The sequence below is a fragment of the Muscardinus avellanarius genome (genome assembly GCF_963383645.1).
Source record: "Muscardinus avellanarius genome assembly, chromosome: 1".
Taxonomy (NCBI): domain Eukaryota; kingdom Metazoa; phylum Chordata; class Mammalia; order Rodentia; family Gliridae; genus Muscardinus; species Muscardinus avellanarius.
In genome coordinates, this window is record NC_137786.1 from 109,433,298 (window position 1) to 109,452,764 (window position 19,467).

The following is a 19,467-nucleotide window of genomic DNA, read 5'->3' on the forward strand; positions in this document are numbered from 1 at the left end:
GGTGGGTTTTTTTTTTTTTTTTTTTTTTTTTGTGTGTGTGTGTGTGTGTGTATGTGTGTGTGTTTGTTTTGCGGGTCTGGGGATAGAACCCAGGGGCATTCAACCTCCAAGCTACACCTCCTGCCCTATTTTTTATTTTTTATTTCCAAACAGGGTCTCACTAAGTTACAAGTGCCTCACTAGCTGAGGCTGTCCTTGAACTGTGAGATCCTCCGGTCTCAGCTTCCCAAATGCTGGGATTACAAGCTTGTGCCATCATGCCCGCCGGCTCCCATGGGGGTTTTGAGCGAGCCCAAACTGTGCCTTTGCATAGCTGTTCTCTCAGCCGAGACCACCCGCATTGCCCTGGAAGCCCTGAAACCCACCTCCAATATCACTTCCCTGTTGCACTCTGTGATTTCTGCACAGGCCCTGGCTCCTGAGCCTGGATTCAAGCTATGTAACTAGAGTGAGGTATTAAACCTCCTCCTATAAAATGGGGATAATAAAGAACCTGCATCACAGGGTGTTGGGAGGATTAAATGAGTTAATCCTCATAAAGCTCCTGGATGGTGCATGACACATAGGAGGAATTCAAACTGTTAGCTGTTAGCTCTCTCTCTCTCTTTTTTTTTTTTTTTTTGCGGGTTTGGGGATGGAACCCAGGGGCATTTGGCCTCCGAGCTACACCCCCTGCCCTACTTTTTATTCTTTATTTTGAAACCGGGTCTCACTGAGTTGCAGAGGGCCTCACTAAGTAGCTGAGGCTGTCCGCGAACCGTGATCCTCCAGGTCTCAGCCTCCCAAATGCTGGGATTACAAGCGTGCGCCACCACGCCCGGCTTGCTCTCTCTTTGTGTGTGTGTGTGTGTGTGTGTGTGTGTGAGAGAGAGAGAGAGAGAGAGAGAGAGAGAGAGAGAGAGAGAGAGAGTCTTGTTTTATCACCCACACTGACCTCAAACCCTTGGGCTCCTGTAGCAGCATCTGGGACTATGGGCCTGTGCCATCGTGATGACTGTGAACTCTTTGAGGACAAATGCCCCACTGGATTTGCCTCTACGTCCACCTCCCCAGCAACTCCAAGAATGTGAGTTGGCTAAATGAACGAACAAGTAGCTGAATATAAAGCCACACACAGCGTGCAGAGAAAGCACTGAACTCAGCAGCAGAAGCACAGGGCTGTAAGTCCCTCTCTGCCCCTTGCTGGACATAAAACCATCAAGAAAATCCCTTCCCTGGGCAGCGTGGATTTTGAGCCTGTTAACTGAGAGTGACAACATCCCACTGACATGAAGTAACTGCCAAGAACACCCTGTGGCTCATAAAGGTGCCCTTGTGAGGGATGGCAGTTATGCCAACTCACTGTGGCTGTGTGGCGAGGGCCCCCACATGCTGGCTCTATGGCACCATGACCAGGAAGAGCGCAGTGGGGGTGCTGGCAGGCAGAGTCCTGAGAAGCAGTTCACTGGTTCTTCATGGGCTGCTCTGGATCCATTCTCCTGTCTCTGCCCCTGCCAGTGAGTGTCAGGGACACAACTGGGCTCTTCCTTGTTTGAGTACCCCAGGTGGGTGGGAGACAGGGTCACTGCCAAGAGGCCTGGCAGCTTAGCCAGTGACTGGTGGCTACAGATGCTCTGACCTCCTCTCAAGATCCAGAGAGGGAAGGTGTCAGGAATGGTCACAACTAGAAGGCAGAGCTAGGTGTGGTGGTGCAGTCCTATAACCCCCATACTTGGGAGGCTGAGATAGGAATATTGCAGCTCCAAGGCCAACCTCGGCAAATTAGAAAGATGCTTAGCAATTTACCGAGACCCAATTTCAAAATAAAAAATAAAAAGGGCCAGGAGTATAGCTTGAAGGTAGAATGCCACTGGGTTCAGTCCCTAGTATCCACACAAGGGGCGCTTCTTCACACCCCTTTCCTGAGGGCCTCCTCTGCTGGCTTGAGGGCCTCTGTGGACCATGCTGGCCAAGGGTGTGCTGTGGCTCCGGGGACAGCCAGGAGGATGAGGCATATCCGTCTTCAGGATTAACCAGATAAAGCTAAGCTGAGCTGAGCTGCTGATTCCTCTAAGGAGCTCAAAGGAGGAGGGTGAGAGTGTGGGGGGGAAAAGAAGAAACAATTTATGCAGCAGAGTGGGAAGGTGGAGAGTCCTGCAGGCACTTTCTGTCCCTGTCCTTGTCCCTGGTGGTGCCTAATGAAGCCGGAACAGGTGTGACCAACTTATCCTAAGGCCACACTGGGCATCAGGTTTGTAGCCAGACCCCCTAGTGGCCTACGAAAAAAAAAAAGATTGAAGTACAATGCTCTGCACAGGACCCTTGAATGCCTCAGGTTTGAGCATGGCAAGTCTTCTCCCCCTGAAAGCATAGGCCAGATGCTACTATGCTCAATCTCAAAGATAGTTTTAGGAAGCTTTTTCCTTAAAACCCAGACACAGAGCCACAGTCAGGGATCAGAAGATGGAGGTGAGCGGGAGCTCCCGAGTGACTCACCTCATCTGGGACCCTCCCCTGCCTGCAAGGATTTCAGGATGGCATGGGTGTGAAAGGATTTACAAGTAGGCATGCCTGGGGTCATTGCTAACTGGCAGTGAGAATGTCAATTGACAGGAGATTGAGAATAATAACTGCCTCCAGGTTCCTCAGATACACCAACTACAGAGCTGGACTGGGGAAGGAGAAGGCAGGGCCAGGTCAACGGAATCAGAACTCCAGAACCAGCTGATCTCCTGTGTGAATTTGTAAAGTCATTTCACCTCTCTGAGCCTAATGTTCCTAATGGTCTAAAAAAGAAAATCCTACTCCTAGTGTCCTAGGCACTTTTTTATATTTATGTATGTATGTATTTTTTATGGTGCCAGGGATTGAACCCAGGGGCATTCTACTTCTGAGCTACACCTCCAGCCCTATTTTATATTTTATTTTATTGTGATCCTGGGTGTGGAATTCAGGGGCTTTTCTACCTTCGGGCTATGCTCCTAGACCTATTTTATACTTTATTTGGAAACAGGGTCTCACTAAATTGCTGAGAGCCTCACTAAATACCCGAGGCTGGCTTCGAACCTGTGTGATCCTCCTGTCTCAGCCTCCCAAGCTCTGGGATTACAAGCGTGCGCCACCACGCCCGGCTTTTTATTTTTTATTTTGAATCAGGCTCTCACTAAGTTGCTGCAGGCCTCCCAACATTGCTGAGACTAGCTTTGAATTTGCCATTCTCCTGTCTCAGCCTCCCAAGTACTGGGATTACAGGCATGTGCCACCGCGCCCAGCTTGTTCTAGGTACTTCTAAGCTTATCTCCAGCTCCAGGACCACGTTAGCACGTATCAAGCCAAGTCCTGTTGCATATGCCCAGGACCTGACAGTCTTAAGTCTCAAAGATCTAGCAAACTGTGTAAGAGTAAATGGTCATTGTTTGGTTCTATCTGGCTCAACCGAACATGAAGCTGCTGTAAACTCCTAGACATTGATTTTTCTAGCTTGATAATAGTTGAGTAATTTTCCAGAAACAGAACTTGGCCAGTTTCCCTGTGTAAGGTACCAGCCCATCCCACTTACATAAGAAAGAATTGTTTGTTCTCCCAGGGGATTTTGGAGGCCAGCTCCTCTATGAGGCGGGGCTCGGGAGATCTTTCCACCCTGGGATCAAGGGCTCAACCCAAAATGAGAAGGAATTAAGGAACATTCAGCAGAGGCTTAGCCCCACCCGGGTGTGGGGGAAGGCAGTGGGAGGGTCGTGCATCTGTGGGGTTCTGGATTGCAGTTGTAGTCTGGATTCTTTTACTATAAGTACTATTCAACTGATTTGTGTGTATATGAGGGGAGAGATTTAGGTGGAAGCATTCTTACATTTTGTTGTTTCTTTTGTGGTGCTGGGGATTGAATCCAGGTTCTCCCCACTGAGTTATATCCCCAGCTTGAAAAATAGTCATTAACTAGAATCTGTCTCTGTCTCTGTCTCTCTCTGTCTCTCCTCTCACTCCTCTCTCTCTCTCTCTCTCTCTCTCTCTCTCTCTCTCTTTCTTTTTGCAATACTGGGGATTGAACCTGGGGCCCCATATACGCTAAGAAAGCACTCTAACACTGACCTATATCCCCAGCCCTTAGAAATATCTTTATAGCTGGGCGTGGTGGCGCATGCTTGTAATTCCCGTGCTTGGGAGGCAGAGACAGGAGGATTGCGCAGGTTCGAAGCCAGCCGCGCGCTCCCAGGGGCATTCTACCTCCGAGATACACCCCCAGCCATATTTTCTATTCTTTAATTTGAAACAGGGTCTCACTGAGCTGTAAATGGGCTCATTAAGTAGTAGCTAAGGCTGACCGCAAAATGCAACCCTCCTGTCTCAGCCTCCCAGATGCTGGGATTACAAGCATGCACCACCACAAAGGGCTGTGAACACCTTTTATCTCTCTCCTCCCCAGCCTCAGGGCCAACCATTGTTAACAGCTGAAGCACATCATCTTAGATATTTTGCACAAAGATGTTTAAAATTAGAAAAAGGAGCCAGGCACAATGGTTTATGCCTGTAATATTAGTACTTGAGAAGCTGAGACAGGAGGGTCGCAGGTTTGAGGCCATCCTCAGCAACTTAGTGAGACCCTCAGTAACTTACTAAGACTCTGTTTCAAAATAAAAAAATAAAAAAGAGAGCTGGGCATGGTGGCGCATGCCTGTAATCCCAGTACTTAGGAGGCTGAGACAGGAGGATGACAGGTTTGAGGACAGCCTCAGCAAGTAGTGAGACTCTCATCAACCTAGCAAGGCTCTATTTTAAAATAAAAATAAAAAGCGAAGCTTAGTGACAAACACTAGTAATCTCAGTTTTGGGGAGGTTAAGATAGAAGGATCACTGGTTCTTGGCCAGCTACTTAGTGAGGCCTCCTGCAACTTAGTGAGACACTGTTATCAAAATAAAAGAATAAAATAGGGCTGGGGATATAGCTCAGAGATAGAATGCCCCTGGCTTCCATCCCCAGTACCACGAAATAAATAAAATATAATAAATAAATAAATAAATAAATAAAAATAGGGCTAGAGGTATACTGCAGAGGATTCAATCCTCAGTGTGAGCACATGCATCATCATCACCATCATAACCATCATCATCATCATCATCATCACCACCATCATCATCACTACCACCACCATCATCATCACCATCATCACCATCATCATCACCGCCACCATCATCACCACCACCATCATCATCATCACCACCATCACCACCATTATCATCATCACCACCATCACCACCATCATCATCATCACCACCATCATCATCATCATCATCATCACCACCATTATCATCACCATCATCATCATTATCATCACCATTATCATCATCATCACCATCATCACCATCATCACCACCATCATCATCACCACCATCATCACCATCACCATCATCATCAATATCATCACCATCGTCATCACCACCACCGTCATTATCATCACCATCATCATCACTACCACCATCATCATCACCATCATCATCACCATCACCACCACCATCATCATCATCACCACCATCATCACCACCATTATCATCATCATCACAACCATTATCATCATCATCATCATCACCATCATCACCACCATTATCCTCACCACCATCATCATCACCACCATCATCACCATCGCCATCATCATCAATATCATCACCATCATCATCGCCACCATTATCATCATCATCATCATCACCACCACCATTATCATCATTACCATCACCATCACCACCATTATCATCATCATCATCATCATCATCATTATCATCATCATCATCCATACTCGCCAGGCTCATGGCAGTTCACACCTGTAATCCCAGCACCTGGGAAGCTGAGATAGGAGGATCACAGGTTCAAGCAAGCCTCAGTAATTTAATAAGGCCCTCTGCAACTTAGTGAGACCTTGTTTCAAAATTAAAAAATAAAGCTGGGTGTGGTGGCACACGCTTGTAATCCCAGCATTTGGGAGGCTGAGGCCGGAGGATCACGGTTCACGGACAGCCTCAGCTACTTAGTGAGGCCCTCTGCAACTCATTGAGACCCGGTTTCAAAATAAAGAATCAAAAATAGGGCAGGGGCTGTAGCTCGGAGGTCGAATGCCCCTGGGTTCTATCCCCAGACCCGCAAAAAAAAAATAATAATAATAAATAAAATAAAATAAAATAGGGCTGGAGATATAGCTTGGAAGTAGAATTCCCCTGTGTTCACTCCCCAGTAACACACACACACACACACACACACACACACACACACACCCCCCCCATACTGTGCATATTATCCTGCAAGCTGCTTTTTTCCAGTGAAGATCTTTGCATGTCAACACAGGAAGCTCTGATCAGCTTTTATTACAACAGCACTGCTTTTTTTTTATCTATTTATCTAGGCCCTTAGCTTGTCTGCTATTAGAAATAGTCCTGCAGCCAGGCGTGGTGGCGCACACTTGTAATCCCCATGCTTGGGAGGCGGAGACAGGAGGATCGCGCAGTTTCGAAGCCAGCCTCACTGGCTTAAGAGACCCTGTTTCCAAATAGCCCGGAGGTAGAAGAGTTCCATCCCCAGTACCACCAAAATAAAAAAAAAAAGGGAAGGAAGGAAGGAAGGAAGGAAGGAAGAAAGAAAGAAAGAAAGAAAGAAAGAAAGAAAGAAAGAAAGAAAAAAAGAAATAGTCCTGCAAAGAATCTCTGTTTCTTTGTCCAATTTGACCAGGGAAAATTTCAAATATTATTTGATTAGGAAAAATTTCCAAAAGTGGAATCTCTGGCTCAAAGGATTCACACGTGGGGGCAGTGGCCACTCTGTTCAGCCTCTCGGCAGTGGTACATGCGGGACAGAGCCCTGAACTTCTTTCACACTAAGCCAACTGTATCTGCCCCTCCCAAGGCTGAGTCACCATGGTCAGTTGCTGACCTGAGCTACTCCTCATCAATCCCTGTCTCTAGAGGTCCTGATTCTTCATTCCCTGCCCCTTCATGACAAGAAATATATATGGTGTGTGTGTGTGTATGTGTGGTACTGGGGGTAGAACCCAGGGGCATTCTACCTCCAAGCTGCACCCTCAGTCCTAATTTTTATTGTTTATTTTGAAACAGGGTCTCACTGAGTTGCAAAGGGCCTCACAAAGTAGCTGAGGCTGTCTACAAACCACGATCCTCCGGTCTCAGCTTCCCAAATGCTGGAAAAACAAGCGTGCACCACCACATCTGCCTAAGAAAACATTTCAGAACCTTTCTTCACATTCCCATTCCACTGCATCAGACATCATAAATAAAATGTGGAGGGCGAGGCCTACCAATGATGGCCCTGAAGTTACTGGACCCTCTGCTACCAGTGTCTAAAATTGCTAAGACAAATCTTGCTTACCTGAAACACATCTCCATTGACTGTGGTCCCCATGTCCTCAGAGCCAGCTAGAATGAGAATGAGGAGACAGCATCACCCATTGTTCAGCTTATAGCACGCACAGAGTGGCCCGTGTTAGCATCAGGAGCCAGTCTCTGTATTTGTCCATGCATATATTGACCCCCACACACATAGCTAGATACTTATATAAGCAGGGCTTGCTCTTTGTTCCCAATGCCTCGCATAGCCATTACCACGCATGGATTTTCACCATAGCCCTACCATGCATTTATTAACAACCTGTTTTACAGATTCTCAAGCGGCAGCTCAGAGAGCCTACATGATTGACCAAGATCTCCCAGCCAGTAATTGCTCCTTACCTACCTGAAGTTAATTGACCCACTGCCGGCCACAGCTGAGAATGGCCCAATTGTCTGTGGAGCCCGTGCCTAGTGAGTAGGCAGAGGTGCTGCAGGCTTAGGGCGGGGGCCAGCCGGGGGAAGAAAGAGAGGGGCTTGCACACGCCTCTGCCTGTCCTGCAGGAACTTTGAGTAACTGCTCCACCTGGGAGAGCAGGAATTGCAATTCCCACCGGGCAGCGCATGGCCTAATTTTTTTCTCTGTGCCCCTCCCAGAAGGATTTTAGTTTGACTTCACCAGTGACTCCTCCCGGTCCTTTTGCCTGACATGTGTTGAGTCACAAATTCCTGTGGCTTCTACTGCAACAAGGACCCTCAACGTTGCCGTCCACTCTTTCCCTGATGCCCACCTCAGCCTGGACCCTCAGCGTCTCTCACCTGCACACCTGCTGCTTTGGTCTGTCTACTTTGCTAGTGGCAGACATCTGGAAAGACATAACTCTTTCTCCTCACCACTGCCTTCCCAGAGTCACGCACCGCATGGGGCCTGTGCCTTTGTAAGAGTTCAGTAGCTAGTCAGGCTTGGTATAATTCTAGTACGTGGGAGGCTGAGACAGGAGGATCACAGGTTTGAAGCCAGGCTCAGCAGCTCAGCAAGAATCTCAGCTAAACCTAGCAAGACCCCGTTTAAAAAAAAAAAAAAAAAAATTTAAGCCGGGCATGGTTGCTCACACTTGTAATCCCAGCATTTGGGAGGCTGAAACAAGAGGATTGTTGTTCCTACAGAGCCTCAGCTACTTAGTGAGGCCCTTTGCAACTTAGTGAGACCCTGTTTCGAAATAAAGAATAAAAACTAGGGCTGAGGGTGTACCTCGGAGGTAGAATGCCCCTGGGTTCCATCCCCAGTACCACAAAAGAAAATTCAATCAATAAAGAAATAAAATAAAATATAAAAGGTTGGGGGTATAGTCCAGAGGTATAATTCCCCTATGTTCAATCAACCCCCAGTACAACACACACACACGCACGCACGCACGCACGCACGCACGCACGCACTAGTTTAGTAGCTATTTGTTGAATAAACAAATGAATAAACTCTTTCTTACATTTTTTTGTGGTACTGGGGGTGGAACCCAGGGGCTTTCTACCTCTGGGTTATACTCCCATGCCTATTTTCTATTTTATTTGGAAACAGGGTCTCACTAAGTTGCTGAGAGCCTCACTAAGTAGCTGAGGCTGGCTTCGAACCTGTGCCATCCTCCTGTCTCAGCCTCCCAAGCGTAGAGATTATAAGCATGCGCCACGATGCTTGGCTTCTCTCTTCTCTTCTCTTCTCTTCTCCCTCCCCCCCCCTCTCTGCTGAGATTAATTAAACCCAGGATCTCACACATGGTAGGTAAGCTCTCTACTACTGAGCAACAACCTAAACCTCTCTTTTCTTTATTTATTTTTGGTACTGGGGATTTAACCCAGGGGTGCTCTGCCCCCAAGGTATACTCCCAAGCTACAACCCAGCCCTATTTTATTTCCTTTTTTTCTTGGTATTGGGGATTGAACTCAGGGGCATTCTACTTTCGAGCTACACCACCAGCCCTATTTTGTATTTATTTATTTATTCAGTACTAGGGATGGAACCCAGGGGCATGCTACCTCAGAGCTACACCCCCAGTCTTATTTTATTTATTTATTTATTTATTTATTTATTTATTTATTTTTGCGGGTCTGGGGATGAAACCCAGGGGCATTTGACCTCCAAGCTACATCCTTGCCCTATTTTTTTATTCTTTATTTTGAAACAGGGTCTCACTAAGTTGTGGAGGGCCTCATAAAGTAGCTGAGGCTGTCCACAAACCTATGATCCTATCTCAGCCTCCCAAGTACTAGGACTATAAGCATGCACCAATATACCTGGCTTCATTTCTTATTTTGAAACAGGGTCTCACTAAGTTATTGAGGCTGGCCTTGAACCTGCAATCTTCCTGTTGCAGCCTCCTAAGTACTGGCATTACAGGTATCCATCACCATGCCCACCTCCTCCTGTTTATTTATTTATTTATTTTAATTTTTTGTTGGGGACTGAGCCCAGGGGCATTCTCTGAGCTACACCCCCAGTTCATTTTTTTTTAAACAGTCTTATTAAATTGCTGACACTGGCCCCAGACCTGCATCCTCCTGTTTCAGCCTCTCAAGTACTGAGTCACAGGTGTGTGCCACTATGCTTGGCTTTCTCTGTGTGTTTTTGTTTTGTTTTGTTTTGTTTTTTGTTTTTTGGTTTTTTTTAAGTACTGGGGATGGAACCCAGGGGCAGATTCTACCTCTGAGCTACATCCCCAGCCTACTTCTAGGTTTTTTGTTTGTTTGTTTTTTGCGGGTCTGGGGATGGAACCCAGAAGCATTCAACCGAGCTATACCCTCTGCCCCATTTTTTATTCTTTATTTTGAAACAGGGTCTCACTGAGTTGCAGAGGGCCTCGCTAAGTAGCCGAGGCTGTCCGCGAACCGGGATCCTCTGGTCTCAGTCTCCCAAATGCTGGGATTACAAGCGTGCGCCATCACGCCCGGCTCTCTTTTCCTTTTAAAAGGAAGAATAAGTTGGGCATGGTGGTGCACACTTGTAATCTCAGCATTTGGGAGGCTGAGACAGGAGGATCGTGGTTCATGGACAGCCTCAGCTACTACTTAGTGAGGCCCTTTGCAACTCAATGAGACCCTGTTTCAAAAGAAAGAATAAAAAAATAGGACTTGGGGTGTAGCTCAGAGGTAGAGTGTCCCTGGGTTCCATCCTAGTTTGTTTTACTGCCAACAAACAAACAAAGAACAAAACAAAAGGGAGAACGAATGCATGTTTTTTGCCCATTCACAGCCTTCCTGGCTCCAGCTCACCCTCTCCCATCCCTCTTTCAAATCAACTGCCAGGGCTGACATTTAGAAATTTTACACTTAGCTACATGAGATCTCCTATTAAAAAGATAATGAAGCCAGGCATGGTGGGTCATGCCTGTAGTAGCAGTACTTGGGAGGCTGAGATAGGGGGCTCACAGGTTCAAGGCCAGCTTTAGCTACTTAGTGAGGCCCTCCACAACTTAGTGAGACCCTGTTTCAAAAATAAAGAATAAAATAGAGGACTGGAGGTATAGCTCAGTGGTAGAATGCCCCTGGGTTCAATCCTGTCCTGAAAAAAAAAAAAAAAAACAGGGCTGGGAAGTGTAGCTCAGAGATAGAATGTCTGATTTTAATCCCCAGCACAAAAAAATAATGAAAACAAACCTAAAAGGGAATTCACTTCCCAGGACCACAGTGGCCCTAGAGAGTGTTGTGCTCCTGCCTCAGGGACTTTGCAACCACTGTTCCCTCTGCCTGGAAGGTTCTCCTACACACGGCCATGGCCTCGGGAGCTGCCCTCTGGCTTTCGGCTTCCCCTCCAACATGACCTTATTACACTTCCCAGATCGCACCTCTCATTCACTCCTGAGCACCTGCATTATTTGCTCTACAGCACTTACTCCAACCCGGTAAGTTCACGTGTGTATGCATTTGTTATCTGTCTCGTCCACCTCAGGTGAGGGCAGGGACTTTGTTTCATCTGGGCTGGGCAGGCACCTGCAGAGGTGCCCATAACATTACAGTTGGGTTCCACCCTTTTTCCCAACTCACTTCCTACCACACCCTCCCACAAGTCCTAAACTCTGCTTCTCTTTCTTTCTCTTTTCCTTTTTTCTTTCTTCCTTCCTTTCTTTCTTTTCCTTCTTTTATTTTATTTTATTTTATTTTATTTTTGGTTTGTGTGTGGTGCTGGGAAAGAACCTGGGGGCTTTCTACCTCCAAGCTATACCACCAGCCCTATTTTTTTGTTGTTGTTTTTTTTTTGTTTTGTTTTTAATCTGTAAACAGGATCTTGCTAAGGTACAGAGGGCCTCACTAAGTTCTGAGGCTGTCCTCGAACCCGCGATTGTCCTGCCTCAGTCTCCCATGTACTGGGATTACAGGTGTGCACATGCCTGGCTGCTTCATTTTCTTTCTTTTTTTTCTTTTTTCTTTTCTTTTTCAGTACTGGGGATGGAACCCAGGGGCATTCTACCTCTGAGTGACACTCCCAGCCCTATTTTTATTCTTCATTTTGAAACAGGGTCTCACTGAGTTGCAAGGGCCTCACTAAGTAGCTGAGGCTCTCCGTGAACCAGGATCTTCCTACCTCAGCCTCCCAAATGCTGGGATTACAACCACGTGGTGCACCACCACCACCATGCCCCACTTGGCTGCTTCATTTTCTTTTCTTTTTTTTTTTTTTTTTGTGGTACTTGGGTTCCTGGAAGCCCTTCTACCTCCGGGCTACACTCCCAGACCTATTTTTACATTTTTATTTGGAAACAGGGTCTCCTAAACCAGCGGCGCGCGGCTGGCTTCGAACCTGCGCGATCCTCCTGTCTCTGCCTCCCAAGCGCGGGGATTACAAGCGTGCGCCACCACGCCCAGCTTGGCTGCTTCATTTTCTAAAGAATGCTTTCCTGAGCTGGGCGCGGTGGTGCACGCTTGTAATCCCCGCGCTTGGGAAGCAGAGACAGGAGGATTGCGCAGGTTCAAAGCCAGCCGCTGGCTTAAGAGACCCTATTTTCCAAATAAAATATAAAATAGGTCTGGGAGTGTAGCCCGGAGGTAGAAGGGCTGCCAGGAACCCCAGTACCACAAAAAAAAAAAAAAAAAAAAATGCTTTCCTGGATCTATTCCTTCTCCAAGGTCCCATTCACAAGTCACTTCCTCCAGGAAGCCCTCACCTGTTTCCTCTTCTTGATGAAAGGTCTGACTTCTGGAGCATCCTAGAATATTACATGGCATCTCCCATTCTCTTGTACAATTACTCACAACCCCCTTTGGGGGGGGCACACACTCCCTTCCCAGGCTCTCTCTCCTATTTAGCCCTTGAGTGCTCCAGTGCAGAATGGGTAAGCAAGTGCTAGCTCAATGCAAATGGAATTACTCTTTGCGGGCCCTCTGTAATTCGCAAGGTCTTTCAGAAACTGCAATGCACTCCTAGCAAAGTGCCATAGGAGTCCACATGAGGTTACTGCAGATGGACAAATGTCCCGGAACCGGCCAGACAGGGCTGTGAGCAGCAGAACAGTGCTCTAGCCTGAGGACTGAAAAGACTAATGGGGGGGGAGGGTTTAAATTGCCAACAATCCCCAGTTGATACAAATTAGAATTGACTTTGCAGACTCTTTGCAGACTTGGCTTTGATCTACTTTGTCAGCTGTCATAGCTACCCATTCAGATAGGGGTTGTCTTTTATAGGTGGCCTGCTCCTTACATTAGGGCAAAACCAATGATGTTTCAGTGGCAGCTTCTTCTGAAAAGGGTTTTCTTCTCTCAGGGCATCTCCTCTACCAGGGCCTTATGTTGCCAGCGTGCAATCATAATGACGTAGACCTTTACTCACAGCCTTTTTGAAGAAGCAGCCTCACCACCATCTACCTGGACCAGCCTCAGTCTTGGACCCCTCATAAGAATGGAGCTGCCTGAGCCGGCCGTGGTGGTGCTCACTTGTAATCCCCGCGCTTGGGAGGCTGAGACAGGAGGATCGCACAGGTTCGAAGCCAGCCTCAGCTACTTAGTGAGGCTCTCAGTAACTTAGCGAGACCCTGTTTCCAAATAAAGTATAAAATAGGTCTGGGAGTATAGCCCGGAGGTAGAAAAGCCTCTGGGTTCCACCCCAGTACCACACACACACAAAAAGTATCTCTGTCCTGGTCTCCCAGTCCCATGAACACCCCTCTAAAGTTGCAGTTTTTTAGCCTCTTTTGGAAGAGGCTAAAACATCTACATACACACGGAATTACCAGTATCTGTAATGTTCCTCTTCCCTTCCTCCTCCTCTCCCCCACCAACATGGTTTCACTAAGTTACTTGGCATACTGTACTCGAACCTGGATCTTCCTGCCTCAGCCTTCCAAGTCTTAGTAGTACAGGCACGTACCACCATGTGCAGACCCTACAATGCTCTCTGATCACTACACATTTCTTATCATGGGTCCACAATCCAGTCAGAGCTCAGCAGAACAGAAGCGAGGCAAATCCAAGTCTCAGGTATAAACCCCTAGGTGTGTACTTCCCTCCGATGCCTGACCCTTTTTGGAATAAGGGCAGAGAAGATCCAGAACATTCCTGTGGGCTTACAGAGGCCCAGAAGAGGAAATGGGCTTGCCTAGAACTGATGGGCAAGTCACAGCCAGGCCCTTTGCCCAGAAAACTGGGTGTGAAAATGTAAACCTTTTGGGCCCTACCCAAGGCTGATGAACGGAAACAAAGTGTCCATGGTTCAGCCAGGCCAGAGCTCCAGCCCAGGAGAAAGGCTCAGTGTGGCCGGGCTCAGGCTCACTGCAGACATCTTGTTCCCCAGGGGACCTGGGGGCCAGCCTCAGGGCATTCAGCAGGTGGACTGCTAATCAGAGGACTCCATTTAAGAGACTAGGAGGTGTTGCTTACTGGCTGCTTCTAGAGCACCCTCCACCCAGCCCCCAGGAGGCCGAAGCCTCTTCTCTCCCTCCCTTCCTTCCTTCCTTGCTTCCTTCCTTCCCCCTCCCTCCTTCCCTTTGTCTCTTCTCTCCCTCCCTTCCTTCCTTCCTTGCTTCCTTCCTTCCCCCTCCCTCCTTCCCTTTGTCTCTCTCTCTCTCCTTCCCTCCTTCCCTCGTGTGTGTGTGTGTGTGTGTGTGTGTGTGTGTGTGTGTGTGTGTGTGTTACTGGAGATTGAACCCAAGGGTGCTCTACCACTACATATTTATTTATGTAGTACATAAATAAATACATACATATGTATGTATGTATGTATGTATTTTTGTGGTACTGGAATCGAACTTATGGACATTTTACCTCCGAGCTACACCTGCAGCCATATTTTGTTTTTTATTTAGAAATAGGTCTCACTAGCTGGGCGTGGAGGAGCATGCTTATAATTTCAGCATTTGGGAGGCTGAGACAGGAAGACTGAGCAGGTTCGAAGTCAGCCTCAGCTACTTAGTGAGGCCCTTTGCACTGAGACCCTGCCTCAAAATAAAGGATAAAAACAAATAGGGCTGGGGGTGTTGCTTGGAGGTTGATTGCCACTGGGTTCCATCCCCAGTGCTGCAAAAAAGAAAAAGAAAAAGAAATAGGGTCTCACTAAGTTGTTGAGAGCCTCACTAAATTGCTGAGGCTGGCCATGAACCTGCTATTGTGCTGTCTCAACCTCCTACGTACTGAGATTACAAATTTCTAATACCACATCCAGCTCCTAGACTCATTTTTATGTTGTTGTGGCTTTTTTTTTTTTTTTTTTCGGGTCTGAGGATGGAACCTAGGGGCATTCTACCTCCAAGCTACACCCCCAGCCCTATTTTTTATTCTTTATTTTGAAACAGATCTCACTGGGTTGCAAAGGGCCTCACTAAGTAGCTCAGGCTTTCTTTCTTTCTTTCTTTCTTTCTTTCTTTCTTTCTTTCTTTCTTTTTTTGTGGTACTAGGGTTCCTGGAAGCCCTTCTACCTCCAGGCTACACTCTCAGACCTATTCTATATTTTATTTGGAAACAGGGTCTCTTAAGCCAGCATGGCTGGCTTTGAACCTGCGCGATCCTCCTGTCTCCGCCTCCCAAGCGCGGGGATTACAAGCCTGAGCCACCATGCCCGGCAGCTCAGGTTTTCTTGAACAGCGATCTTCCTTTCTCAGCCTCCCAAATGCTGGGATTACAAGCGTGCACCACCACGCACCATCCAGGCTCCTGGCACTTGTTGGTCAGGAAGACCACCTTTTCAGTGCTGCCTAGGGTTAGAAGAATCAGATCAGTTCTATCTGTGTCTGGCCACCCATTGTGCCACCACCCCATAATACCTCCCTGCTCCCACGTGGCCACTTAGGAGGGCAGCTAAGCATCTGCAGCCTCAGCAAGTGTGGGTCTGGGAGAACTTCCAAGGGCTGTGTCCCCAGCTGCCTGGAAGACAGCGTGTTGCTGTGTCTCTCCCTGTCAGCTCAGGTCTGGTGCCAGTCAGCGCCCCACCCTTCAGAGAGGGAACCCCCCCACCCAGCCTGTAAGCCCCCAGCCTCATCGTCCTGGGACAGGCCACAACTTGCTGAACTTCCAATCTGCCCTGGCTGCTCTCAGCCAGAATTCTACCTGCCCTTCTCTCTCCTAGGGTTCAGATACCAGCCAGGTTAGGTTAGAGAATGGGGTGGCCTTGAGTAGAAAGTGTAGAATGGGCTTCGTCGGGCATTTCCTAGGAATTCCCTTGGACGTGGAGTGGTCCCTGTGCAGAGGAGCAAGAAGCTGCTGCCTCAGAAGACCTCTACTGCTGGCTTGGACAGACAGTGAGAGGCCCCTTCTCCTCACACCACAGCCATCACTCTGGGGAGACTGACGCAGCATTTGAAAGGACATGTCCCAGAGCTGGGAGGCGGGAGTCAAGCCTCAGACCTGTTCCTCATGGCTGAATGACTTTGGGAATGGTACTCAAGGCTCTCTGGGCCTTCAGTTTGCTTGATTCTTGTGTGTGTGTATAGTGGTGGGTAGTACTGGGGTTTGAACCCTGGATCATTCTACCTCCAAGCTACACCTCCAGCCCTATTTACTACTACTAAGTAGTAGCTGAGGCTGTTTGCAAACCATTTATTTATTTATTTATTATTTATTTATTTTCGGGTCTGGGGATGGAAACCAGGGGCATTCTACCTCCAAGCTACACCCCCTGCCCTATTTTTTTTTATTATTATTCTTTATTTTGAAACCAGGTCTCACTGAGTTGCAGAGGGCCTCACTAAGTAGCTGAGCCTGTCCGCGAGCCACGATCCTCCAGGTCTCAGCCTCCCGAATGCTGGGATTACAAGCGTGCGCCACCACGCCCAGCCCGTTTATTTATTTATTGTTTGTTTTGGTGCTGGAAATTGAATCCAGGAGCATTCTATCTCAAGCTACACCCTCAGACCTATTTTAATTTTTTTTTAATTTGGAAACAGGGTCTCGGTAAGTTACTGAGCACCTCACTAAGTTGCTGAGGCTGGCTTCAGACATGCAATCCTCCTGTCTCAGCCTCCCAGGCACTGGGATTAAAAGTATGCACCACCACACCCAGCTATTTTATTTTTTATTTTTTGAAACAGGATCTTGCTAAGTTGCTGAGGGTATCCCTAAATTGCTGAGGCTTAAGCCAGGCATGGTGGCCTTATTTGTAAATCCCAGTACTTGGGAGGCTGAGACAGGAGAATCATAGGTTTGAGGATAGCCTCAGCAAGTAGTAAGACTCTCATTAACCTAGCAAGATTCTGTTTCAAAATAAAAAATAAAATAGGGCGGGGAGTATATCTCAGAGGTAGACTAACCCTAGGTTCAATCCTCAGTATAAGTAAGTAAGTAAATATGTAAATAAATAAATAAATTGCTGAGGCTGGCCTCCAACTTGCGTCCTTCTGTCTCAGCCTCCAAAATGCTGAGAATACAATTGTGCATCATCATGCCCTGCTCAGTTTCTTCTTTTGTTAATGATACTGGGGGATGAACCCAGGGGTGCTCTACCACTGAGTTATATCCCCAACCATTTTTATTTTTTATTTTGAGACAAGGTATTACTAAATTGCCCAGGCTGATTTCAAACTTGATTCCTGCTGCCTTAGCCTCCTGAGCAGCTGGGGTTACAGGCCTTTAACACCTGGCCTGGTTGCTTCCAGATTCCTATATGTTAAAAAAAGGTTTGTTACATTTCAAGGGCATATAGAATTGCTTCAGTGTCTCAGCCACAGGAATTGTCTTATTCATTTCTAACCCCAGTGGGCCTGGCACATAGTAGGTATCTGGCAAATGTTGAAAACATGATCACTGAAGAGCATTGTAAACATTAAATATATATATATATATATATATATATATATATATATATATATATCCTTCTTTTGTTCTTTTTTTTTTTTTTGTGGTACTAGGTTTGGAACCCAGGGGCATTCTACCTCTAAGCTACACCTCCAGCCATATTTTTTATTCTTTATTTTGAAAGAGAGTCTCACTGAGTTGCAAAGGGCCTCACTAAGTAGTAGTTGAGGCTGTCCATGAACTTCGATCCTCCTGTCTCAGCCTTCTAAATGCTGGGATTGCCACCAAGCCAGCTTATATGCCTTTATTTCAATGGGCCTGTGAACATCTCCAAAATGACAAGAAGCAAGATTTGTATAATATGTGCTCGTGAAGATAATATCCTTGGGAGGCAGAGACAGGAGGATTGCCCAAGTTCGAAGCCAGCCTCGCTGGCTTAAGAGACCCTGATTCCAAATAAAAATATAAAAAATAGGTGACTGGGAGTATAGCCCGGAGGTAGAACAGTTTCCAGGAACCCCAGTACCACCAAAAAAAAAAAAAAAAGATATCTACTTTTTTACTAAATATTTTAAGAAAGTGTTCTTTTGACCCAAAAATGGAGCAAGACCATCATCGATAAACATCATATTTCAAGAACCAGAATTTGAACTTTAGTTCTGAAGCCAACCACAACAGCCCTGGATCATCTTGGAAAACCACTACGAGTTACAAAACTCTGAAGGACATAAACACATCTCACAGATGCCCCTGCCCAACCCCAGTATTTGACTCAGAGCCAGGCACACAGGAAACAGTGTGCTCAGGTGGGAAGGGCTTAGGAACGGAAAGGAGTGGGTTTGATCTTTGATCTGCCCTTCCTAGTTGTTTCCGTCGTGTGCCTTTTTGAACGTCAGTTTTGCCGGCTCTGAAATGGGTTCCATAATGTGTATGAAATGATTAGACATAATTAACAGGCCTAGTCCAGTGGCCACAGAATGACAGATGGTCCCTGGGGAAGATTTGTGAGTTCTCAGAGCACCCAGTGTTCCCTGCTTTCCCAGCTGTATGAGAGCTAAGCTGGAGGGGCCAGCAGGTCTGTTCTCCACACCTGCACCATGTAGCTGGGAGCCTGGGATAGCCAGGCTATAGAAGGCTCAGGAGGGACTCGTAGGACTGGGCGGGAGTTGAATTGCAGAGCCCGTCTGTGGAGGAGCTGGCCAGAGGATGAAATGTCATCACCAAATTCCTGTCCCCAGAGTCAGCAGATCCGTGGCCCAGGAGAGGCCTGCGCTGATCCCCAGCTCACAGGTCCTAGATGGGGATCTCCAGGGTTCCTCCCTACTGCCCTAGGCCCTCCCTCGTGGATCCACTCCGCCCGGGCCTGCTCCGGGCCGGCCCATGACAGCAGGTCCTCCTCTCTCCAGCGCTGAGCCCCGGGGCCGGTCTCCCCCAGGTGGCGGCCTCCAGCCCCCCAGCGCCAGGCCACGGCGCCGACTCACCCCCACTCGCGGGTCCGGGCTGCGCGGAGGCCACCTGGCTGCCGGCAGGTGCCCCGAAGCCCTCGTCATTCTCTATGCCCGCGATCTCGCTCTCCTGCTGGGCGAGGAAGGCAGCCGCCGGGTCCTCCTCTGCCGCCTCGGGGGCCCCGCTCTCCGACGACGAGAAGAAGCCAAAGTCTTCAGCCATTTTCCCTGCGTCTGTGCCGAAGCCTCTTCCTGGCGCTCGGCTGCCCGGCGCTGGCCCTGCTGCCCGGCGGCCGCGACGCTGTCACCAGCCGCCCGGGGGAGCCGGCCTGCGCTGGACCCGCGCGGCCCCGCACTTCCTCCGCCGCCGGGCGGGGCTGTCATCGCGGCGGGGCGGCGGGAGGAGCGCGCGGAATGCGGTGATGTCACCGGCGCGGGAGGGGCCGCCTGGGGGAGGGCCGGCGGGGCTCCCGGCTGCAGCGGCCCACACTGGGAGCAGACAGACAGGACCAAG

The 19,467-nt window shown here is 48.1% G+C and overlaps 1 protein-coding gene across 2 annotated transcripts in view; it reads right to left on the minus strand.

Moving 5' to 3' along the window:
* CLTB (clathrin light chain B) overlaps window positions 1–19,176 on the minus strand; it is a gene marked incomplete at its 5' end in the record, with an annotated part of 34,071 nt that extends 14,895 nt beyond the window's left edge. For both annotated transcript variants that reach the window (XM_080707667.1, XM_080707666.1), the window contains 2 exons: window positions 7,346–7,392; window positions 18,990–19,176. In XM_080707667.1, the coding sequence (XP_080563793.1) occupies window positions 7,346–7,392; window positions 18,990–19,176 (234 nt within the window). The remainder of the gene's footprint in view (window positions 1–7,345; window positions 7,393–18,989) is intronic.
* Window positions 19,177–19,467: the final 291 nt, after the last annotated feature.